The sequence below is a fragment of the Rhipicephalus microplus genome, chromosome 3, assembly GCF_043290135.1.
Source record: "Rhipicephalus microplus isolate Deutch F79 chromosome 3, USDA_Rmic, whole genome shotgun sequence".
Classification (NCBI taxonomy): Eukaryota; Metazoa; Arthropoda; class Arachnida; order Ixodida; family Ixodidae; genus Rhipicephalus; species Rhipicephalus microplus.
In genome coordinates, this window is record NC_134702.1 from 94,774,368 (window position 1) to 94,801,136 (window position 26,769).

Consider the following 26,769-nt stretch of genomic DNA (forward strand, 5'->3'; position numbering starts at 1 on the left):
CCAATACAAAGAACCACTGTGCAGCCTAGAGCACTGAAATTATAATGTAAATCTATACATTGCAATGAGGTTTGTAATCATCACTAGTAATGCCATGAAACGACAATCTTTCTTCCCCACTTCCATCCCGCAGGTACATGTTGAACGCGATGAATCCCGACGCACGACCATGCGCAGATTTCTACGACAGTGTGTGTGGGTGGTGGCGAGCGAAAAATCCCGACAGGCGTCCTTTTCTGGAGGAATACGTCGCGACCTTCAACCACCGCGTTTCCGACACCCTTGTGACCAAGGCGACCTTCGACTCGGAAAACTCGAGCAGCGCAGAAAGCCTCGATACTCAAATGGCCTTGTTCCACGCCAGCTGCTTCAGGGCAACCACCGGACAAAGCGAGACGAGTGACACCTCCGCTGTTCTCGAGGCGACGGGCAGTGATATTTCGGCCTGGATGAATGTGTCGAGCTTCGCCGAACTGCTAGATTTAGCAGTCAGCACGACCCTCAGGAGCGGCCTTCCATCTTTCATTCGCGTAGAGTACTGGGCAAACCGGACATTCCGCCTCGACGTAGGACAATCATTGGCGTCGACTTTTGCTCGTGACTTTCACAAGGCGAGAATGTTTGTTGCGCGAACCCTATACGATCTCGGTATTCAGTCGTCAGCGGCCTGGCCAAACTCTTCCACGCTCTTCGCCATCGACCTTGTCGTCGACAACGAGCGATCGAAGGGCAACGGCAAGAGGTCACCACCGTTGAAAAGTCCCAACGATCTTGCGTATATCGCAACTGAAATTGACTGGGAAGACGCCTTAGAACGAGGACTGCCTTCCAGGTTCAGCAGTAATGGTCGGAGTCAGATGACGGTGCTGATAAGAGCCGTGCATGAAATCCGAAGCATCGTTGGTCACCTGAGGAAACTGCCGCTACGACATGCCAGCATGTACTCCCTGGTGGTCTTGCTTGCGCAGGTGGTAGCATTTTCGAATTTTTCTGTTAAAATGTGATCAAGTGTGATGTGATATCTGTAGCATTTCAGACGCCATATAGCATTTCTGTAGCATTTCAGTCCGATTCAGAAGACATAGAAGCTGGATGTATTACCATAAACCTATATTTTTATGCAAATTATGCACGCAGGATGCATTATTTCTTGTGTGCCAGATTTAAAATTCCTGATTCCAATGAAAACATGGAAACATTGTGAAGAAAACATCGGGAGCTTTTTCTGGCGAAGTTCACCTATATATAGTAGGGAATATTGATGGCTAATATGTAATCTTTCCACCAACATATTTCGTTTTTATAAATTTTCTGTAATGGCTTATACCCAACCAGATTTGAAGGTGAACAGGTGGTTTTAAATTTCACAATAAGGAAGAGTGTTTTGTGTTTTCTAGGGTAAGGAGGAAAACAAGTGTTGTCACAAGTTCCTAATCACATATTTTTCTCCGTCTCAAAAATCTGTCAGGCTAAATACACAAAGCTTAACGCGAGAAAAAGCGTGCCTACAGCCCATATATTCTTCGCACAATTTAAAGAGTAATCACATCTATTCATGCCCTCAAGTCACTTGGCCTAACGAACTTACAAGACGCCTTTCTGGTTCACACAAGAATTACGTGGAGAGGAATGTCTTCGCATAGTTTTTTTATAATTATTTCTTTTTCATACCTGGACACAGGTAATGAAGTACGCCCCGTACCTAGAAGAGTGGCCAGTGAGTTTCGTGGATGACTCAAGCGTGTCGAGGTGTCTCCACCTCACAGCATCGACGTTCGGCCAGCTGTATCCACTCTGGGTGGCCAAGACATTTCAGAGTGAAGAGGAGGTCGCGTTGGTACGGAAGCTGTTCCAGGACATAACATCTGCGCTCCACAATGACAGCAAGGTTAACGAGGGTGTCCTGATTGATACAAACAAGCTTAGCAGTGCGCAGCTGGTCGTGTACGGTACGTATATGCTGTAGTAGACAGGCCTGTAGTGAGTGTCCAGTAAAGTATTTTTACGTAGCGACACTCGTCTTACGGATGTCACGTGATTATGAGCTTCCATGGTTGTTCGGCGCAAAAGTCAGACACGAAACTTCGACAGTAGTCTTGTGTTCTAGTTAATAACCTTCGGTGGCGACATTAGAACAATAGAACTCTGGTATGATGATTCATCTCTCTCAACTAAGTTAATCATTTAGATGAGTGTTTATTAAGAATTAGATGATCTAAATACTTTTCTTTGCAACAATATAAATGATAGCACACGGATGGTAATGGCTGGTGATTTTAACCTTCCCCATATTATCTGGGAAACCCTGATGCCTGGTAATATCGAAATTGCAAGCGGAGATAAATTATTAAAGTTATTGTTTTCACACAATCCTACACAAATCTTGAAGGAAGCCACTAGAATAACCACGGAAACGAAGTCATTGCTCGACCTTGTGTTCGTAACAAGCCAGTTGGATGGCTACATGGTGTCAGTGGAAGAGGGCATATCAGACCAACGGCTAGTTGTTATCAACATTGCCACAGAGAAAAGCGATCGTCCAAAGTCTGTTTCGCGTGTAAAAGTTAAAAATTTTGCAGAAGCGGACGTCACTTCTATTTCAGATTGTTTAGAAGTCGCCTTTGACGAATTTCAGTTTGCCTCAGAATACGAGTCCGTTGAGACATTGTGGAATCGATTTAAGGCAATCGTGGACACCTGTGTACATAGATTCATCCCGTCTCGTCTTAAAAAGGTAAAACAACGCAGCCCATGGATAACCAGGAATATAGTTCACATGAAAAGAAAAATTAAAAGACTACGGAAAAAAGGGAGGAACACTATTGAATTATCTCAAGCTCGTAAAACCCTTAAAGAAGCCTTGTCCGAATCAAAGAGTAAGTTTTTGAAACATACCCTCGCAGAATTTCTGAAGAGTGCGCCTCAGAAGTTCTGGCTTTATATGAGTGGCAGAAAAGAAAAAAAATTGAACGGATCACTGCCGGATCGAGAACAGTGACGCAAAAGACTGAGATAGCAGACGAGTTTAACAGGTTTTTCCAGTCCGGGTTCACGATGCCATCAAACGTGCGCGGTGATAGCAACTTGCATTATTCATGTGCATGTCCTATGGAACCCTTATTGTTTGATCAAGAAGGTGTATTTTCTCGGTGTCTAAATCTGGATGCAAAGAAGGCTAGCGGTCCGGACAAGATACCAACTGCTTTTCTGAAAAGATACGGAGAATGGGTCTTCCTTGTTATTACCTTCAAAAAATCTTTAGTAAACTCACACTCTTCCTCAGGACTGGCTCTGCGCAATTATCATACCTTTGTTTAAAGCCGGCAACCGAATTATTATTAGCAACTATCGTCCTGTGTCACTGACATCTGTTTGCTGCAAAGTCATAGAGCATATAATAGCAAAGCATATCATGGTTCACTTGCCCCGCCGCGGTGGTCTAGTGGATAAGGTACTCGGCTGCTGACCCGCAGGGCGCGGGTTCGAATCCCGGCTGCGGCGGCTGCATTTCCGATGGAGGCGGAAATGTTGTAGGCCCGTGTGCTCAGATTTGGGTGCACGTTAAAGAACCCCAGGTGGTCTAAATTTCCGGAGCCCTCCACTACGGCGTTTCTCATAATCATATAGTGGTTTTGGGACGTTAAACCCCACATATCAATCATTATCATGGTTCACTTGAAGGTTAATCAATTACTTAATGACTGTCAGCATGGATTTAGAAGTGGGAAGTCCACAGTGACGCAATTGATTCAAACAATTCATGATTTCAGCTCGGCTATAGACGATCGCAAACAATGTGATGTAATTTGTATTGATTTTGCTAAAGCCTTTGATGTTGTAAACCACACTAAACTGCTTTTTAAACTGAGTAAAATGGGATTCAGTGATGAAATTTTAAATTGGATTGGCGCCTACCTGAGTAAACGCAAGCAAGCAGTGAGGATTGATGGTTCTTTTTCAGCTGCGCTAGATGCGTTTTCAGGTGTGCCTCAAGGGTCCGTGCTTGACCCGCTGTTGTTTTTGTTCTACATAAATGATATAAGTACTATTGTAAAGCCACCTGTTAAGATGAAACTTTATGCTGATGATTGCTTGATTTATATGCCTGTAAGCTGTACTGATGATCAACTCGAGTTGAATAAGTGCCTTGAAGATTTGGAATTGTGGTGTTGCGAATGGGATATGCAAATTAAATTTAAAAAACAACATATGTACACATAACCAGTAAGAAAAAATGTTCTCAATTTCCAGTACAACATCGGGAGCAATAAACTCAGTAAAACACCCCATTTTAAATACTTACGGGTGACAATTACGAGCAACCTAACTTGGCATCGTCACATTGAATCGGTTTGTTCTGAGTCATTTAAAAAACTGTGTTTTCTACGAGCAAATATGCATAAAACACCGAAACACGTAAAGCTGCTTGCATACTACACATATATTAGACCTAGACTGGAATACGCCTCTGTGGTTTGGAGTCCTCACCAGAAACACTTGGACACCAAGTTAGAACGTATTCAGAGGCGTGCAGCTCGGTTTGTGGGCTCTAGATATAGAAGGCGGGATTCAGTAACTGATATGCTAAATTCGTGCAATTTAGAATCACTGGAAATTCGAAGACGGAAACAAAAACTTAAAACATTATTTCGTATAATTCAAGGGATATTCAAAATACCTAAAGACGAGTACATACGCCTTCCCGGAAAACGTAGCACTAGATTGAATCATGATGCCCCCATTGAACCTTTCAACGCTCGCACTGACACCTTTCGGTGGTCATTTTTCCCGGATGCTAAAGAACAATGGAATTCTTTACCCCAACATGTTATTAATAGTACCGATGTACAAACTTTCGACAGAGAAATTGATGCTTATTTTGGTAATGGTTGAAGTACTACCCATTCTGTTTTCCTGTGTTTATTGCTTAGGGGTTTTTTTAGGTGTTCTGTTTGTACTCATATTGTACTCTCTCCCTGTTATGACCCTCAAGCGAGGGTTTACAGTATTATTAAAAAAAATTAAGCAGCCAGTAAACTACAGCACCGCTCTATATTACGAGTGCTTGCTTTTTTAGGAACAAGTGATAGTTCGCTTGCACCTTTAATTCCAAATAATGGACCCTAGATTGAGAAGAGTTAGGGATAGGAGTTAATGGAGATCTGAGTAACCTGCGATTCACTGATGAAATTGCTTTGATGAGTAACTCAGGGGACGAAACACAACTAATTATTACAGAACTAGACACGGAAAGCAGAAAAGTAGGTCTGAAGATTTATATGTACAAAACTATGGTAATGTGTAACGGTCTCGGCAGGAAACAGTCCTTTGCGATAGGTGGAGAGATGGTGGAAGTTGTAAAGGAATGTGTCTACTTAGGACAGGTAGTAACCACGGAGCCGCACCATGAGAGTAAAATAACTAGAAGAATAAGGATGCGTTGGGTAACAATCGGCAAGAATTCTCAAAAGATCATTAGTAATCTGTTCCTAACCCTCAAGAGGAAGGTATATAACAGTTGCATCTTGCCAGTACTTACCTGCGGCCGGAGCAGAAACCTGGAGGCTTACTAAGAGGATTCGGCTCAACTTGAGGATGACGCATCGAGCGATAGAAAGGAAAATGATAGTTGTTACATTAAGATAGGAGAAGAAGGTAGAGTGGGTCAGGGAACAAAACGGGGTTTAAGATATCATAGTTAAAATCAAGAAGAAGAAATGGACATGGGCTGGGCACGTAGCACGTAGGCAGAGTAACCACTGGTAATTAAGGGTAATTGACCGGATTCCCAGAGAAGACAAACGTACGAAGGGGAGACAGAAAGTTAGGAGGGCCGATGAGATTACGAAGTTTGCAGGTATAACGTGGCAAGGGAAAGTACAAGACCGGGTTGATTGGCGGATCAAGAAAGAGGCATTTGCCCTGCAGTGAGCGTAGTCAAGCTGATGCTGCTGCTGCTGCTGATGATGATGATGATAGTTGCACCTGTTGATAACGGCCGCCACTGTGCGCCTCTGAATGGGTGAAGCTTTATGATCGTTTTATATAGTGCAGATAAGATCGCGTGCGTCGTGAGTAGTTGCGTTTATTTGTAAGAAACACATTGCCAGAACCTGTTGAAGAAAGGCACTCGACGGACAGTTTCCAGAGCTGATGTATGGGTACCCCTGGCCGAGGCGTTGGGTCAGAGGCATTGGACAACCACACAAAAATATTTTTCTACAAATGTTTTGACATAAGTACACTTGTTTGGTTGAAATCACAATACAGCTTATACAGATTTAGTGATAGTGAAAAACAATTATTCCTAATGCCCTCAAGTTATAACTCAGGCGTTAGAAAATAATCAAGAACAACTAAGGTACTTTCATATTCACCTGCTTGTCCTGTCTAATAACTAGTGATTTATTGGTGCTTGCCTCTTCCGAAAACACTCACGCACATGGGGCCACGTGGACTGTATCGCTGGCTCGGCTTCCTATTCGGCGCTCTGCCGATTACATCTCTCTTCTCGGCACCCCTGTCTGAGAGACTTCTCACATTCCTTCTCATCACACCTTCACTTACCAGACTGGATCACGGCACAGCTCTTTCTAGACCAACCGATTGACAACAATACACCAGAACACGACACGTCCTCACCAACTCCTTTCACAAAGTCCTTACAGAATACTTTTTGCTTCACAGGCTGACTTACCGTTCGCTATGCTTCACCGTGGTTTCAGACTCTTTGCATGACTCATTCGTTTACACCGTACTGGATGCTTTGTTAAGAACTTTATAGTTCCCGCACGCCGTCTGGCAGTGGCGGGCACGTCGGCTGTCCAGATTTCTTGAACCTTTCAGGTTTTGCGCGGCAAATTTGCGCTATTGAAGGACGTAGGAGGGGGGGTGGGGCTACTTGGCCTATTGAAAAGCGGGCTGCCGGGTCCCACTTTTCACTATATCGTAACTGTGCACGTTATTTGACGCTGGCTTAGAGATATGATTTTCGCGCTCGTCTGGGACACGCAAGCAACAATCATAACGCTGAAATATGACTTGATGTATGTAAACCTGTGTTACCGACGATGCACATTATCGATGACCGGTGACTGGTTGCCGCTAATATGGTAATGGCAGTTTTAGGGAGATTCCAAATATGCGTATTCTCCCCTCTAACCGTTTTTCCGGTTTCATTCCCCGAGTTTATTCACACAACTCCGGAGGATGAAACTGCCGTATGCATACGTATTCAATAAAGCACTTCATTAAAAGAAAGGGTGTGCGTTCTTTAATCTTAATTAATATGTGGAGTTTAACGTCCTAAAGCAACTATATACGAACATTCTTCAATCTCAGCGACCTTTCGGTACCATATTCAATTTTTATCGATTACAAAACTTGCCCTCACCCCTTTAGAAATCTTGACAATATTATTCGATGTGTGAGAAACAGGCCTGCCCGGGAATGAACAGTAGTTTTCTTTCCCCACCTTTGCTGCTACAGGACAACAGTTTCACTAGAATGTGCCATTACAACCAAGAATATTGTAGAATTACAATGTTTATAGTATTGCTATACTGCGTCACTATGACATTGCACATAGACCCCAAAAGTACTTAAAGGGAAGGAATAAAGGCGCGTAACGTTACATCAATGAATTAACCACGAGCTTCCTGTTTCAGTCATAATTTTTCTAATAAGCTTGATGCTTGGGCACTACCGTAGCGTGTTATAAGTTACCATTAGGGGATTTCCAGCCAACTTTAATTCGAAGAAAGTCTGTGGTAAAACGTTTTTGCGAGTTACAACGGGCAATTATGATCGTCGCGGACAGTCACGCTTTCGTTTTCTGCCGATCATTGTTTCCACAGGTGAAACTGACGGTGCCAGCCTGCCTCAAGAGCCGTTGGCGGCGACTCTGGGCCCACATTTTCTTCTAAACATTGCCTTTGTAGCAGCTGCGAGGGTGGGCTTGGAGGATACTGTTCCGGACGATTACTGGCTCCCACAGCTGGGCGGGCACATAGGCTACCACGTCGACGGCAACTTTTTGGTCAGCTCGGCGTACTTGTCCCGAACCAGCCTTTTCGCGCATGCCTCCCTCAACCACAAGGTTCAGCGATGTGAGGAACAAGCAAACTTCTTATATTTGACAAGCAAGCGAACCAGCAGGCTATATCAAATAGGATCACTTGTGTCACTATTGTGTCCTTGTAGCAGATGCTCCTCGATTCATGGTCAGTAATTAGCCGCACTAGCATTCTCAGCCAGCATGAGTTCTTGTGTACTGAACTGGTTACGCAAAGCAGTCACGTACTTAACAAGTGTATTAATGCTTGACTCATTATTCGGGCAACTATTTGTTCACATTAGCTCGATTAAGAATCAAGCAGACATGAATATTGTTCGTTTAAGGACGACGATGACCACATGCACGGTCGTCTTTAAATGTCAAAAGTGTCTGCACCATTGCTCACAGATTTCTAAAAGTTTACCTTGCCTACGTAATAAAATAGGCCACTTTAGGGTCATAGTTTATCACCACACTTATGTCAACCAACAACATAAAGCTGTGCTTTCGTAAGTTGTAAACGATTCCCCACTCTTGGTGACCGGGCTCGTACTCACAAAGCTCTGGAAGCATAAGTAGGCGTATAATTGGGCACCTTCTTACTAATATTCGCAGCATAAAGGTTATTTCTGACAAGATTCTTGCGTCATTGCTGTCTGTCGATAGCGCACCAGAATATGATTATTCCCATTGTGCTATAACATAAGTTGTAGCAATGGAATAGTCAACTCGAGGTATCCATCAATTTCCCTCCGTGTGCGTTGCACAGAGCACAGTGGAGAAACGGCTTAACGATTTTTGCGGTTTACGCTGCATCGATGTAAAATCGGCCCTTTCCGCTTGCTGCAGCGGCAAGATACGCGACAATGGGCGCACTAATTCTGCGCTCAATTTTCGATTCTGACGCCAAGTACTTCCCCGAGTGGGCTCCCAGCTACGTCGACCTGTGCTTCGCCGCTTCGGCATCGTTGGTGCTGGGTCGACCGGTGGAACCGATGTGGGCCAAGAAGTTTGTGCGGGCACGCTGGTCAGCGCAGCTCGCTTGGCTGTTACAGTTCAAGCGAGATGTCAAAGAAGCCAGCGATAACAACGAAGCCCCCTCTGCCGCGGCCTATAGGGTGATGAAGGAAGCAGCAGCCGACCGGAAGATGGGTCTGCACAGAATCTTTTTCCGCATGCTGTGTTTCCTGGAGTGCGGAGAGCCCGACGGTAAGGACGTGTGCAACGACATGGCCCGATCTGACCGGCGTTTTTTGGAGACCTTCCATTGCGACGCCAGTTCCGCTGGGTGGCCAGGAAGCTGTGACTGTGACGGCATGAACCACTGCGAAACACACTTTCCAGCCAGATGGGATGTTCAGCCGAGTGGGGTTTGAGTGACACTCCGTTATCATATTTTTTTTGCTGCCGAAGTTTGCAGCTTTGCAGTGACTCAAATTATAAAGTGAATATGCACTCGCTACATTTTTCTATTGATAATGGGTTCATAAAGCTCTCTTCTTCATAAATTAGGATGTTATTATCAATCCTGATCCATATCAAACTCAAGTCGCACTATGCTTTAGTCCGTGTCACGTAAGGGTGCATTGATTGATTACGTGTGCTAAATCTATGGTTCGAAACGACAAGCAGCCGAAGGCTGCACGTAAAAAAACTAATGGGGCATTATGTGACTGCTTCAGTTTCTCCTTTTGCGGTGTATTCAGCGTTGTAACGGACCAAGTTGGTCAATGAGAGTGCCAGCGTCATCACATACTGCGGTGCACTTAAAATTATTTCTCGATGACAATAACTGAAATCAAGTCCTGGTAAAATTAAATGTATGTCTGACAATGAGCACAAGCGGCCACGACCCTCCGCCGCTTAGTCCATGCCCCATCTATGATCCAGCACGTACGGCGACGATTCAGGAGAGAGAAAGTGGCACTAGTTCTCGGCGCACCCAGGCGGCGACGAGCGCGAGCCGCCGCGGCCCTCCGCGCCCTCCGCTACGCTGTGTACATGTCCCACCACCAATCCGACACGTATGATGACGATCAGGATACAGAGAGAGGTATTCGTCACTCGGGCAGCCAGGTACAGCCCGCGCAGGAGCCAATCGGAGAGTAGCGGTAAAGTGCCATCTAGAATATCCTCACGAAACTGCAGTTTGTATGTGCGTCTATAAGACAGCACCATGTATTATAGTGTTCGGGAGATACTTTCGGTTACGCCGGACGCTGGACAATGTAAGAGTAAGAGAAGCTTCGCTCATAAAGCTACAACGAGTTGTCAGTGGGAAATTCATAGGTGCAGGCCAAGCCACACGCACATATTCTAAAACCATTAGAAATAGCACAAACCAGCAAAAAAAGGTCTAAGGTTATATAATAGGACTTTTTTAAAAAGATGAAAAATATTTAGGCATACCAAACGTTTTGAAACTCTAGTTTCGTGAACGGTGTGATTTAAGAAATAGTGTGTGCTAAAAACTGCAGGCTCCTGTGTCTATGCAGCGTTGCGCGTGCTGATGGCGCATGCGCAAGCATGGCATTCAAGTCTTGCTCGATACATATCCCAAGGGGCAAAGATTCCAAAGAGAACAATTTAAGTTACTTGATTAAAGTTACCATTGTCGTGCACCGAATCCGGTGGTCGGGTCGTCCGCAGGGATCTACATAACTGAGGAACTACGACTTGCTGAGGAACAAAAACTTGTTGCCGAAAGAGAAACCGGCAAGAAATTGCCAATTCTGACTACACAGAACCCCGAACAGTGAAGTTCGACCATGGAGTAGTCAAGTACCACATCAGTGTATTATTGAAGCAGCAAGTACAACGACAGTATACTACAGAAAATCACGAGGTGAACCGTCTTCGCTGCGAATTGGTCTTGCGCTGCCTAGCGTAAACTACGCTCTTTTTTTATTATATTTGGTGGAAAGTAGTGAAGTTTGCCAAGTGTCAGTGGTAGATACCCGCTGGGCTAGTTCTATAGAGCTTTACGGTGCTTTAATGGGCTGGATATGAATAGCCCGGTGTGTCCAATTTTTAGCACGTTCCAATGAGAAGCTGCTGGGGACCAACCCTTCAGGGTTGTTATTCGCACCTACTTCTTAGTGGGGTAGAGGTGAACAGTAGAGCTCGCCCAGTTTCTATGTCAGACACCTACTATCAGCTGTGCTACGCTATGCAGGGATTAATCTCGACATTAAATAACTGCTCAGTTGAATGTACTACTTCTGCTGAAGAAGGGTTTAAAAGATACGAAAGCCCTATTTCACATCCCTATTTAGAAACAACTGCCATAATGCCGACGTCCAGATGGCAGGGTAGCTATCATAGTTGATCAGTTTTCATACATCTGGGCCTATAGCCTTTGAACGCCGCTCGGGGATGCGTCCGTTGGCTGAATTCTCTAACGCGACAGCGTTAAACAGATCGTTTCGCAGAAATTCTGGTGTCGGTGCCAGTGTCGTTGGTTGTGATCGAAAAATAATGATCTTGTGCATGACCGTAAAGTCGAGAAAGATGCAAATATGTATAAAAACTTCTGAGTCTATATGGGGATCAATCCCGGGTCATTTACGTGGCAAGAGAGTATTCTACCACACAGCCAGCGTCTGCTAGTGGATAATGTGAAAACAACTTCTTGTTCTTAGCTATTCAGTGAAAGTAACCCATGTTTTACAAACGCATGTGTCCTGTTTACGTGCTTCACAATACAACATTTATTGTTGGTGTGATGATGCGTGGTACAAGCGTGCATCGCCATCGAAGATCAAAATATGCATTACCATGATGACTTCATGCTTTAAAGCCAGTCACCCGCCAAAGACCCGCGTTGCCATGCCATTGCTCTTCCAGGTACTGGGTACATAGCAAGTTCGAAAAAATTTGATGCACCAAGCGTTTCAAGTAAGCACTAAAACCGGATATCGCTTTGGTGTTCAAATCTTAAAAGTGATGCTTGACGGCCTCCCAATTTTTTAGCTCAGCTATGTAATTCTTGTATACATTACACTCAGGGATCCCTTCAACGAGAACCTACTACAGGGGCACCTGAACAAAGAGACGATCGACAAGTGTGCACAACACAGACACAACGAGAGGAAAACGTTATGAATTTCTGGAAATCAGAACTTTTTTATTTCGGTAGGTCCTCAATAAATTTCATTGTACTTGTATACGTACAAAACTAAATAGCATGTACGTAAAGTTACTAGAATACTGCTAAATCACATATCCACATAAAATTACTACATTTCTTCCTTTCAAAAGCACTCCTGTTTTTTATCATCTTGCGCATGACCTATGCTTACCCTAACATTCAAGTGTTGCATTCCTGTCTAGCCACCGGAATTAATCACCACTACCCTGTAGTGGGTCAGCGCTATGGGACAAGAAGCAAGTCAGGAGCACGCAAGCAATGTGCGCCTCATCATCGCGCTCCAACAAGGTAAATTAGATCATGAATTTGCGTTTGAATTTCCGAGAGCAAGGCTTGCCGTCTAGACATTAGCAGTACTATCACGTCAATGGAAGAGGCTTTTGTCACGTCAATTGAAGAGGCTTCTAGTTTCTACGTAGATTGAGCAGCGCAGATCGATAAACTACGCAGGCCTGACGAGGCTAAGATAAGGCCGACGCTCTACGGTCCCGAAAGCAATACCCTTCTGTTTGGTTAGCACTATGATCCCTGTATACTATTTCAGGTACATTTATTTCTTCACAATTCCAGGAAGAGTCACTCTTTTTTATTGTATTAAGTAGTATAACTGGTCAATACGCGGCGTGAAGTAAACTTTACTGAGAATTGTGCTTGCCTGAGCTCACTGTTGGCACATTGAAAGGGGGCTCCAACCAGCTATTTCGACGAGAACACAAAGACATATCAGTGGAGTGTCATCTGTCTGTCTGTCCCCGTCCAAATAGTTGGCTGGAGCACGCTCGATACATATTAATCTTTACGTCTTGCACATTGCTTCATGGCCCGGCATTGCGTGCATGTTATAACAAAAAAACTTCGTCGCCCGCTTTTTATAGCCTCAGCAAAAACACATTCAAAGCTTTCTTTCTACTTTTCAACTTTCCCAAGCAAAGGCTGTTTATACACAAGGAGACCATTTTTTAAAACGTATCTCTACACTTTAGAAAGATGACGGTGGTAAAGCCGACCCAGCGAAAAAGGGCCCATCTTCGACAGTGAAGAAAACTGCTTCGTCATCCTCGGTCACTGCGGCCGCGCCCGTGCGTCTGTGTAAGCTGGTACGCCGACCAGACTTTGACGGCTACGGTTTCGGCATACTTGTCGACGAGAAGAGTAAGCTGGCCACCGTGACCACCGTGGAAAAGGGAGGACCCGCCGAGGCTGGAGGACTCCACGCCAAAGACTGCATTGTACAGGTAAACACATCCTGAACTGCAGAAAATAAGGGATCGGTGATGTGGCGTAATTATATATTTCCAGAGGTTTATCAGTGAAGACTGACAAAATAATTGGAGGTGACCGTAATCCTGGACTTAGGCTTCTAGGCACTGACTCGCCGCCGTTCCTGTATCCTGGTATACTATTGGGTTCCCTTCAAGTTTCATTCAATGATGATTGGAAGGAGCACCTATTCAATTCCTTTTGACTCGGAACCGTAAAAAACACGGGCCGAGCAAATATTACGGCGTAAACGCCTAGGGACGTGAAGTTCCTTGCGGAGCAGTCGTAATGTACCACCTAGGGGAGTTCTACGTAAGTTCAAAAACAAGTACCAATATGAAACTAAGAAAACACGAGGAGGTGTTGATAAACGTGGCATGTGACAGATATGATAGAGGAGCGCAATTTATTGCATGATAGGGTATAATCAACCACCCACATAACTAATGCAAGTTAAACGAATAACGATAAGTTTAGATAGAAAATGTCGAAATGAACACACTGTCGAGTGAAATTGGAAATTGAGGTTTTGTTTGTACATACTAGTGGAGCCTTAAGGTTACTTACTACAATTCACACAGATAATTAGCAGTTTTTTAAAGAGCGTAATTAGATTATTAAGTAGATGGCTATGAGTTACCAGTAGTGTTGGGAAGGCAGCAAGTGAGAGTCCTGGCCCACTTACAACCATTGACTCATCAGTTGATTTCATTTGACTAATCGAGTGTATCAGAGCAGTGCATGAAATAACGAGTGACATTACCGTATTGTATGCGCCTTGCCTATCACTTGTATCACCACGAGAGTGCTGCGAGCGTGCGATTTGTGTCAGTAAATTCACACGTGTCCTTAAAAAAAAACTACATAGAGTGACATTCACCTACCTTGGGCTAGTCAGCCTTCGGTGTTTTGCTGGAGTGCTTGATACAGTTAGTGAGACAGACAGCACTCACAAATTAGAAACGACGCATGTCTGTGCGACACACAAGTAGGTGGCGCAGGGGTTGAAAGAGAGCGGAAGAGAGGAGCGTAAATTAGAAGCTAGCTTGCCGAAGGCATGAGTACCCAAAACACCATGACGAGACCTATGCCGGGGGCAATTATTTCAACAACAACAACAACAACAACAACAACAACAACAACAACAACAACAACAACAACAACAACAACAACAACAACAACGACGACGACGACGACGACGACGACGACAACGACAACAACAACAAGAACAAGAACAAGAACAAGAACAACAACAACAACGAAAACAACAACAACAACAACAACAACAACAACAACAACAACAAGAACAAGAACAAGAACAAGAACAACAACAACGAAAACAACAACAACGGATGCCTGGTGGTCATGCAGTAGCACACCGAGCCCATATGCCCCCCCCCCCTTTCTTTGAAACTTTTTTAGTCATGGCATTCAGAGCAACAAAATTTACAATAACAAAAAAGTGCTCTTCTTCCCCCCCCCCCCCCCCACGGCAAAAAAACTTCTGCCTATGCTGTGGCTATTGGAATCAAGCCGAGTGCCTCCCACATCGGAGGCTGACCCTCTAGCCTCTCGAGCAGCGCGGCAACTTGAGCAGCACATAGTCACATCTTGTTGGCGTCGTTCGCTACAGTACTTTAGTGGTTGTGCCCCTTCACCACTGCCACCGCTGGTACCACAAGTTTGTGCAAATTAGATCTCTCCACTGGGGCTCATCCAGGTGAACGGGGAGAGCGTGATCGGCTACAGCCAACGGGACGTGGTAGACCGCATTAAGTCGTCAACTAAGGAGGTGCGTCTCCTGGTGACGAACAAGGAAACAGTGGCCACGTACAAAGAGCATGGCATGAGTTTCTCTAGCGACGCGCCGGGTATTTTCCGGCCAAGCTCCGCCACGTCGATACCGGTCAAGGGCAAAACGACCAAGGAGAAAAGCTCCAAGGTAGGTTTTACGAAACCCTTTCGCTGAGTCCTCGGTGCCAGGCGTGAGCGCAGATGGATATGTACGAGAAGCATTAAAGAAATTAACGAAAAAAGAATATGTGTAAAAAATGCTGCCAATCTATTTTGTGTGTTGGTGAAGAGTTTCACGTTTTGAAGAGCAAGAACCGATTATGGCGCGGATCTGCTATACCAGGTTTTGATTTCATAAAAATCAAACGTGATTAGGTGTTAATAAATTTCATAAATTACACATTGAATTGAAAATAACCTCTGCACAAACACTGCGCGAGCATTTCATCAATTCATGCTAACATAGTAAATAGTGTAAAATATTGCTTTTTTTCATTCTTCCTTACTGATGTGTTTTTTTTTAGACATATCTGTATTCCGAATATGTGTTTCTTGTGATTTTTGCTATGTGAATGTTTTGCCATCGCTGCCTGCACTGTGCCTCTGTCAAGTTGCTTGTGCCTTCAAGCAACTTTTACCCGCAGTCTCCTCCATCGCTGATGGAAATAAAAATTATTATTATTATTATTATTATTATTATTATTAATGTGCTGTGCTTGTAAAGAGACTTAGAACATGCTCTGCAAAGTGTGCAAGTTTGTAGTATTCACGCATTTAAACACGAAAACTTGTGCTAGGTTATGCGCGTACTTTCGTTTACAGCTTGCACAGTTGGCGTCGTAGGGGCATAGTATGATCCGAGCACTTTGATCTGAAGCAGCATTACTCTTAACGGCCGGATTGGCTGCGAGCGGATTAGGTTAACACGAGGTAAAGTGAGGTCCCGTTTCTAATTCTTTTATGATGAAGATTGATCGCGTGTACAGTGTGCACTTCACGAGTGCTGTATATATAAGCAAGTTATGTCAATAAGTACTACTAGGTTATGAACATAATAGACATAAAGATGGACGCTATTGTAGTCTGAAATATGTCGGTGGCAAAACATCGGACGCAGTTTATTGATTACTGTGGCTACGCGTTACTTGGGAAACGCTTCTGTCGCAGCAGCACCGTTGTGAGGCATGATACAAATTAAAATCATTGTGGGAGTTGAAACTCTATTCTGAAAGGCCAAAAAAGAGCTAAAAGTTGGCATGATAAAGGACGTGCGCAGGTGCTTTTCTTCATGCTCTTTGTGTACTCTCTCATCATCGCTGTAGAACCTGAGCTATTTTCCCTCTTAATATTTTGTGGATGCTTAGATGGGCAACTGTTTTGTAGATTGGAAAACAACTTCGACGAGTATGTGCTTGACGTGCTTTAGGTGTGTGCAGTGATCGGTTAATATGGCCATTGGGAACAATCGTTTATTCTGCACTTGCTGTACCAAATACCCCGAGGCGCCACGTGAGCTTGCACTCATGGCATGAACGCGCCATGTAGCGTAATCTAAAACTTTGGGAGCCGTGCTATGTTCTGTGTATCATCGTCGTTTTGTGTATTATATCCTGGCTTTGAGACGTTAAACGCCAGAAACTGCTGCTACTACTACTACTACATACTACTAGTACTACTAAAATTAAAAATATAAGAGCAATAGTAATAATAGTATTTTTATATTATTATTATTATTATTATTATTATTATTATTATTATTATTATTATTATTATTATTATTATTATTATTATTATTATTATTATTATTATTATTATTCAGTGTAACTTAATCAAGGCTCGTTTAATTTCGTAGGTAACGCCCAGCAAGTATGGTTGCGTGTGAAAATTTCATATCTGACCACGCACGCCATTACAAATAAGTGTACTGTAAATTGAAAGCGTTAAGAGTGTGCCAGCGCAAAAAGGACAAACTCCGTTCGTCTTGAAACTTTCGCAGCCCCCATCAACGATGCGCTCCAGGAGAGGCAGTCTTGTTATACCCATAGAGGAGCCATCTGGAAGCGACAGCAGTGATGAGTTCATCCTGTATGGCAAGGAGGCCAAAGCCAAAAAGGTGCCTAGACCACCGGTCAAAAATGCTAAGCCTCTGGCTTCGCTGGGACCAGCGGCTACTATGTCTGAACCAGAGCAAAGTCTGCTGCAAAAGCACAAGCAAGCTCGCACGGCGGCTGAACAGAACACCGACCAAGATCGTGGCAGTGCATCACAAACGAGCAACGCTAGACGCGGAAATATTGAAGCGCCGGAGATCCCCCTGAACCAGCCATCCACAACCACAGGCCGCCGTAGCGGTAACACTAGCAGGCATCAGGTCCGTTGGCTTTCGGTCAGGTCTCCCGAAAGCACTATTGGTTCACCGCCAATATCTAATTCACCGCAAGGAAACGACTACGAAGCTTATCTTGACGGATACATGGCAGACGCCGAGGACCCCTTTGCATGGCCCTCGGAAAGCTACTATCCGGTCGCCCCGACCCCTTTTTCAGCCTCGTACGGGGCACACCCAACCTTCCCGAGTCAGTACGAAGTCCCGCCCTACGACCCTTACAACGTCCTCGCGGCGTACCACCCACTAGACTTCTACTGGCCACAGATGGCGCCCTACCAAGGGGCCCTTATGCCGGTTATGTCGGGGCCGTTCTACGGGTACACCAGCACGTACGCACCGGGATACTCGGATTTTTTCGCGCCTTACCCGGGCTATGCTAGTTCCGAGCCACTCCATCAGGCAAGCCCTTCGTCCTATCGGCGCGAAAGGCAGCGGGTGGTTCGAGAACAACAACAAAGGCCAGGCTCTGCAGCATCTACGTCGTCGTTGCAGGCGTCGAGTTCCAAGTCGACCAAGAGAGTTGCTTCTCGGCCTTCGGTGAAGTCTAAAGACAACGACAACAAGGCTGAAAGCTCAACGCTCGGCGAAAAACAGGGCGAGAAAAAAACTGACAAGAACACGGCCAAGAAGCCCTAACGTTTACACTCTCATGGATTCCACAACGCATGGGTTAAATCTTTTTCAATTTTGTTTTGTGGCTCGGAAGAACTCGTAGACGAGCGAATGATATAGAACGAATATAGAGTGCGTGATAGCAGCTTTGGATGTGGAATGACCTTTTTTTATGAACGGCAAATACGAGCAGTAAGGTTTTCCTTTAATGAAGAATACATCCCGTACCCACAGCGTCCCTGTGAGGTTTACGTTGCAACATGTGCTCAGGGTACCGTAAGTAGCGATGATGGCGTAGTGGTTAGAGTCATAGAGTTTCCTAATCTATTCTAGAGGAAACTCTGGCGGTAGTGTTTAGGGGAGCTACAATGCATGGCGCTTCAGCGAGCATGGGAATGATGGGTAGCACACACATTTGTCTAATTTTCGTACTTCTGGCCTGCTTCTGGATCCTTGTGTGTTCGTGTGGCTTAGAACTGTTTTTTCACAAAAAAATTAGAAAATATTCAGCGTTTGCGCTCCACATTCTCCTTCTTTTAGGCTTATCATTCTAATCGAGTCACAAAGTTCAAAAGGGTTCGTTCTTTCCTCCAAAACAAAACCGTAACCAGCAATAAACGAAGCCGCAAGTACGATTCGCCATCCGCAAGTACGAAGACTAGACGTATGTGTGTACTACCCATCATTCCCATGGTCGCTGAACGATCGCAGCGCCAGAGTTTCCTCTAGTTAATTTTAGAAAACTTTATGGTTAGAGTATCAGCCTCAAGTGGAGGAGTTCCATGGTCGGTATGCCGGTGCTGCGTAATTCCCCGCTGGATTAAAAAAAAGTTATCTGCGTGATGATGAAATGGCATTCCATTTTTGTTGGGGAAAGAAACGCGTTGAGCTGTGTCTTATAGCATGATAAAATAGTTAAATAATAACCAGTCATCACAAAATGCAATTCTCAAACGAGGCGTCAAACAACATGAAATACGTAACGAGTAGGCCATTCAAAGCTTTCAACTCATCCCAAAGGGCTCACCGAAATTCTTCCATCGACCACCGCATGAATTAGGTGCGGTGGTCGAAGTGCTGTTCCTCATTCCTAAGCCTGGCTTCGGTTGGCTGTGCATGGCTCAACTGTGACGTGTACTGAAAGTGTCACTTGTGCGTGTAGCATTAGCTGTCTCCTAGTGTCCTTGAATGACTGCTGTAGATACAGCTTTTAAGTGCTCACTACACCACAAATATTTCCTTTTCGAACCAACGATGGGCCTACTACGCATCTGTAACGCAACACCCGAACCTACGCAGCTGACCTTTTTGTTGATTTTCATTCACTTATTTATTTATAAATACTACGATCCTTCAGTTGAAAGATCATGGCAGGGTGGGAAAAAATGTTCGAGAATCGGTACATACAAAGAAATAAAGAAAACACAATATATATCACGATGTGAGGATAGAAGACGAAGGTTCCAAAACGTTTATTTCAACAAATGTTTCGAATAACATAACACATAACAACGTAACACGTAGAATACGGGTTACAGACTAACACAATTACAATAAAACAAATATTACATTGCAATGTGTAGTGGTGCTTTAGGTAATGCTGTTTTTAAACAAGGACAGTTTCTTGTGTAAAACGACATCATTTGTCAGGCTATTCCAGACAATAATAGTTCTAGGGAAGAACGAATACTTGTAGCAGTTAATCAGTGAACGTAAAGCAGTTATCATTTTACTATGTCACTTGCGAGTTGCATAACCGGAAGAATACCGATCGATGTCTGCAGCGTCAATATTTAAACAATTATTTATTGATTTATAGAAAAATTCAAGGCGGCAAGTGCGGTTTCTGTCCTTCTGCAGATGATGCTTCTGCAGATGAGGTTGAATAAATATAGGGGAGCGCTTTGTAAAGGGTGCGCATACAAAAAAACACCCAATCGTTGCGTAATTCACGCAACGATAGTTATAGCGCGAGAACAAAACGACAACACAGAGACTAGAAGGACACGAAGGACACTATCGTCATGCCATACCAACTAGCCGAAGCTGCCACACTTATAAGTAATTCACATGTTTTAAGACCGGGTGCGTTACTACGCTTATGCTACGCATTATCACCTGAGTTGAACAAAACTGATTTCGTTAAATGACATTCATACATAACGAGCGTATACTCGACAATAACGTAGCCTAAGCTATATTGACTACTGAGCCCTGTACACAGCTTCCTTAATGCGCTTACCTCACTCACCAGTGTCCGATATGATGGTTAAAGCAAATGGTAGTGATGAGCGAAATAACACGCTTATGTTAGAGTCTTCCACTGTCTTTTACTCGAAACTGCTAAACAATACTGAACACGTACCCCGTACGCTCTTATATGTTGTATCTTTAAGCAATCGCTGTCATATTGAGGGGTGCCTCAAGACTGGAAAGTTGGCAAGGTAATCGCAGTACCAAAAAAAAAAAGGCTCATCGTCTTCATGTAGTAAATATCATCAAACTTCCCTCACCGGTGTCTGTACCAAACTTGTGGATCACATCATTTACCGTTATGTGGTAAAGTTTCTAGCATCCTGTAATTTCTTCAATCATAATCAGCATGCTTTTGAAGAGGGCGGGCCTTCGAGACTCAACTCGCCCTTTTCGTCCATGAAATACCGTGTTACGTTTATCGAAATATACCCGTTGATTCCCTCTTTCTAGATTTTCAAACTGCATTTGACAAGGTTCCTCATAAAGGACTTTTCCTGAAACTTTGTAAAACATCCCCAATTAGATCTCCATCCGCCTGTCTACAATTGACTCAGTTATTTTTTTATCCGACCGTTAGCAATATGTATAAGCTAACCAACGGTCTTCTTTATCCCCTGTTGACTCCGGCATGCCACAAGGCACTGCCTTGGGACTGTTGCTTCTTTTCTAATATACATGAATGATTTACCTAACTGTTGTACGTCTAAAATCCTTTTGTTTGGTGCTGACTCTGTAATTAATCGTCCTATACTGAACAACGCAGACATCCTCACCTACCGCAGATCGCGGGATCAATGCCGACTGCGGCTGCTGCATTTTCGATGGGGGCGAAAATTATGTAGGCCCGTGTGCTCAGATTTGGGCGCACGTTAAAGAACCCCAGGTGGTCAGAATTTCCGGAGCCCTCCACCACAGCATCTTTTATATTCATAAGGTTGTTTTGGGACGTTAAACCCCAAATATCAATCAATCAATCATCCTCACCTCACAGTCTGACCTTTCTCCGTTAAAATCTTAGTGCAGTAAGGTGCTCATGTCTCTAAACATGAAAAAACCATCCATTTTAAGTTTTCATAGTTGTCAATATGTATTTTCACTAAGTTCACAATTTGTGGCTTGAAAATTAGCGCAGTTTCATCATACAAGTAGCTTGATGTTAACTTAAACAATATCTACTTGGTTTTTTCAGATATCTATCGTCACATACTTGGCTATTCGCGTACTTCAATATCTGCGCCGTCAAGAGGGGCCTTTTTTCACCCCCGGTAATACAGTAATAGCATGCTTAACACTTGTTTGGCCAAATGGCAAAACTTGACTAGGCTTGCTGTGTTTGAAACCCACATCAAACTAACCTCTCATTATTGCTGTAATTCATGCAAAATCGTGCAGTTATGTTTGTTCTTTTGGACTATTCTTATCAAATAAGTGTCCCCGAACTTTAATCATTTCTTTATCTTCAAATCTTCGAGCAGCGCCAGTAATGTGCAAGATGTATGCCTGTTTCGTAAGTTCCATCACCTTCTACGTGACAGGCTCATATCGAACCGCTTGCGCAGTTCTCCATGCCATCATAACCAACCAAAACCAGTTTATACCCTGGCAGCCTGCACTATACAGCCCACATGAAATCATTTTTTTTCGTTCGGTCTGCAAAGGACAGGAATTATCTTCTTGCCGACGTGTTGAACCACTCCAGCCATACATATTTCAAGGCATATATTGAAGTCATCATGCACTAGTTATCCCCACCCCTCATGTAATACCCCTCACGGGGCATTTACGGTACTAGTAAATGAGGAAATAAAGAAATAAATAACAATAAAAATAGATACACTGCATTTTTATAAAGCAGTTTTTAAGAAATATTGTGACTCTGTAAATGAACAACGGCGGGCCACGCAAACGGTCTGTATTCAACGCTCACAAGGGTCAGGAAATATTTTTTCTTTATTTTATTAGCATCTCTCTCCACTACTTGGTGACGGACAAAATGATGATCTTTCGCTCACAGCCAATGAGGCCGACTCCAAGGCGGACGCTGACACCCGAAGTTCTGCGAAATGTGCTGTTTAACACGTTCGCTCTTAAAATGCTGGAATACGTAAAGCCTAACTCTAGCCTATAATAGTTCGACGAAACTTCCTATTTTTACTTTTGCATAACAAAGTTATTGCCGGTGCAACCAGCTGTGTAAGATCGCCCCGCCGCGGTGGTCTAGTGGCTAAGGTACTCAGCTGCTGACCCGCAGGTCACGGGTTCGAATCCCGGCTACGGCGGCTACATTTCCGATGGAGGCGGAAATGTTGTAGGCCCGTGTGCTCAGATTTGGGTGCACGTTAAAAAACCCCAGGTGGTCGAAATTTACGAAGCCCTCCACTACGGCGTCTCTCATAATCATATGGTGGTTTTGGGACGTTAAACCCCACATATCAATCAATCAAGCTGTGTAAGATCATCAAGAACACTTTTAACCTGACAGAAGCAAACACCAATCCTCGCCGAATACCCTTTTTAAAGTAAAGATTCCGTATCGAAAACAACGCAGTATCGGTAGTGGCTTTATTGACTGTGAGCGAAAAGCCATCACTATCCGTGACTGAAACATTCGCAGGGCGGGAAAGAACAGAAAATGGCCCTCTCGTGGTTGGATTGAAGCCAGGCTCTTTGCGCGACAGGCAGGCAGACTGCATACCTATATTATGCTGCGTGCATGTGTCACAAAGCTCGATGAGGATAGATCCAGATAAAGCTATTGCGTTCAACTTCAAATGGAGACGCTGAAGCATCGCCCACATTTATTGCACTATAATTATAAAAGCACGCACTAACCTTCACCAACATATTATACAGAAAAATTCATTATTAAACAACTTTTTATCTCTAATAATAAAGGATGAACCCAGGTGCTATAAACATGAAAATCTAAAAGGACGTCGTGCTAATATTGATTGTTTAAGATATAATTACTAGTGCAAAAATAAAAAAAAGAGTTCTATTTTCGCACTAATAAATTGACATTAAACGTGAGCCAAGTAGCAATTTTAGCTAATTTTAATTCTATATTATCATTCGGCAGGGAATACGATCACCCCTGGCGTCAAACCAAGTGAGCTATGTACCCTAAAAAAGTGGTAAGAAGGGTAAAATGAAAGCTTGCGATAGAAAATTCGTAAACAGTGGTTGTGTCGAGCTAACGTTTTTGCAAGCGGACTTGTCTTTCTCAAGGCAAGAGCAGAACTTTGTAATATACAAATAATATTAAGCAATGCGCTGTTTCAAGCTTGTCAAAAGCTGATAATTCCGTAAGCAAGGTTACTCACATTTCGTAATAACTCAGAAACAGATGTCTTCTTAAAAGCAAACTAGGGCATCTTGGCACTGCCTAATCCACGCAAATATATTGTTTGGAATTTAATACCAGAATAGCGCTACCAACGTGGCACCTGCTGATTAACCTGTACAAACCAGCTTGTGTTTAATTTGGTCATATTATGTTCATCAATTCACTCAGAAAAAGCCACTAACACTTGAGGATTATAAGCAACGTAGCACAAGGGAGAACTGCAATACATAGCTTTATTTTCTGATCTATGACTACTTTTCTATAATAATGAAAGGAAAGCAGCACAGATAATTTCTAAATTCATGGTTTCCAAATATAATCGTTTAAACGTGCGCTAATATGAGTATCAAATGCTACAAGTACGCCAACACCAAGCAGGTAAAGAATGAATTATCATTTGTAGTGAAGAAAGGTCGTCGGCGTGTAAACATAACGCCCCACTCATGACAATATGTAACTACGAAATAGGAAAAAATAATAAAAAACGCGATAAGTGTCGTAATCACAGTTCTGGCGAGCACGTCCTGCACGTTGAAGGCTCTTTCAGGGCTCGAAATTCTGAAGCAAACCCCCGCCAATCGTTCCGAAGCCTTCACCGACACGCTGTCTTCTTGTCGCGTCTGCTGTATTCTAAAGTTGACGCTGATCATCTCGTGCCTATCATCGGCGAAGGCAACGACGGGTCCTCGCTGCCAGTCCTCAGCGTCCTGTGCAGCGCAGCGTCGTCCGTGGTGGTCCGGACGCGGGCAACCACGGGTGTCACGAGCAGCGAGTCCAGGGAACTGCCGAAGGAGCTCCACGGCAGGTTGGACGTGTCGACAGACTTTGAGAGGTATAAAAATGTCATATGAGTTACGTTCGCGTCAGCTGTTTACGCAAGCGCAAATGGCGATGTTTTAAAGCGAACTTTGCACCACTTGTCCAAACAGTTAGCCAAATTAATCCAGTAACAAACTTTACTGCCTGGCGAATCAACTCCATCAAAAAATATATATATATATATTTCTTTCAGTACAAGCTGAGTAATGGGGATTTGTCGATAGCTCTAAGCACTTACCCTTTCACGTTGCACCAGTGAGCGCGCTGCATGCTAAAGGTGACATGAGGAAATTCAGAAGCGACGAACGAACTGCGTCCCCAAGTACACACGCGTCACGGGCATAGATAAGGCAGGCGGAAGAGTTCAAGTACCTCCCGCCCAAATTGTTTGGTGTGTTTGTATATATGCCTATACATGTCAACATACAAACGCACGCAGGAACGTACACAACGTAATTCACGCCACCCCCCGAAAAAAATTGGCTACTCTGCTGGCACGCGTCCATGACTTTCTGAGCACTTCGCTGTTTCGCTTGAGCCCGCGGTGGTGGCATGCTTGGTGGCGCACGATGCGTCAACACTGGGTCACGCCCCGGTCGCCATGGTAACTGAAGGGTAAAAATAAATCAAGTATTTGAGGATTATTTCTACCACTTAACAATATTCGACGTCTCCCTCGCGTACTTTACTAAAGCATTATAACCACGGTCTGCGTGCATACCAGTGACGAACGGCATACCCATTTTCAGCGTGACGAAGAATTCTTGACAGGGAAGATGCGAGCGAAGAAAGCGTGAGCGAACCAGATGATGACGATTATAGTTGTGTGGCAGAAATGCTATCCAAAAACTACATTTATTTTTCTTAGAATGTCGACGGCTGACAATGTTTAAATAAGCCAACGTGATACCCTTGTGCTTTTGGGTGTCATCATTATTAATGTGTCTAACAAAAAAAAGTTCTTAGGATTAAACTTCTTCCCTTTTGAATACGAAGAAAAAGTCTCGTGTAGAATAAAGCTGGCACGCCATCGAAGGGTCTGGTTAAGTGAACAATTACGATGTGTGCATAATATATTAGTATTACAGTTCACTTAAATTAAGAACCAATAAACTCTACGCATAGTTAACGAAAAGTAAGCTAACTAGTTCATTGAAAGAACAGATGGCTTTCTTGTAAGTAGCTGGGTAAATGGGGTCCTTGACAGAAGAGATCTCGATCACACGTTTCCTTCTACGTGACCTTTGAGATCCGCTTCAACAGAGCGACAAAAAAAAAAACCCGAGAAAAAATACAGTGAAAAATAATTGACACAATACCTTGTGCCGTCACCTAAGACGACTCGAAGGTTAAAGCTATCTTCTTTTTTTTGTAAGCCAGTTTATTGTATCTCTAACCTTACTCTTCGAAAGCTTTCTGCATCTGTATGTGGTTTGGCATGGCATCCTATGTGCTTCACCTGATTTCACACTGCCTCCTTGACTGGCCCACCATTGAACAAGTGACAAAGATATGTGAACACGTCTTCAGGTGAGGCCACGTGAAGTGACGCCACAACGGCACCCAACACTTCGCGGATGAGTGAAATCGTTGTGTGATGTGATCATTCTGATCAACCGTGCTGCCGGCCACGCTGCTGGACGCTGACGTCGCTCACGGACGATTTTCGAGTCTGGGGAGGCACACGAGGCCTCAATTGTTTAACATTGCACTGTAAGAAACATAGGTCCCGACAAGCCACCGTATTACACCGTATTACATTACGTGGAACAGGGTAATGTTCACATCGAATGCTAAAACTTTAGGAATCGCCTCGAGGCGTCCTTGAGAAATACCGCCTAATTATTTCAAGAAACGGTGCTTTCCATGCTAAGCCGATTATGTAGAAAGAAGCTGCAGTTAGATTTATCCTTTGTAAATGACGTTTATACGAGGTTGACTCACTGCTGGTGTTGCACGCAGAGACTTTACTCACCTGGGTTGGTATGGACGGCTCGTGTTCACCTTCGTAGTAAACCACCGTCAAAGAAGACGTGGTTGGCTCAGCCGGGAAAACCACGTGCCTGGTGACTGCCTCTGCACCCCGA

General features: G+C 43.9%; 1 protein-coding gene across 1 annotated transcript; it reads left to right on the forward strand.

Moving 5' to 3' along the window:
* Positions 1-418: 418 nt before the first annotated feature.
* LOC142803264 (uncharacterized) lies at positions 419-2,009 on the forward strand. Its single transcript, XM_075888387.1, has 2 exons — positions 419-968; positions 1,682-2,009. The coding sequence occupies exons 1-2, from the start codon at positions 450-452 to the stop codon at positions 1,964-1,966; spliced, it is 804 nt and encodes a 267-aa protein (XP_075744502.1). The 5' UTR covers positions 419-449; the 3' UTR covers positions 1,967-2,009.
* Positions 2,010-26,769: the final 24,760 nt, after the last annotated feature.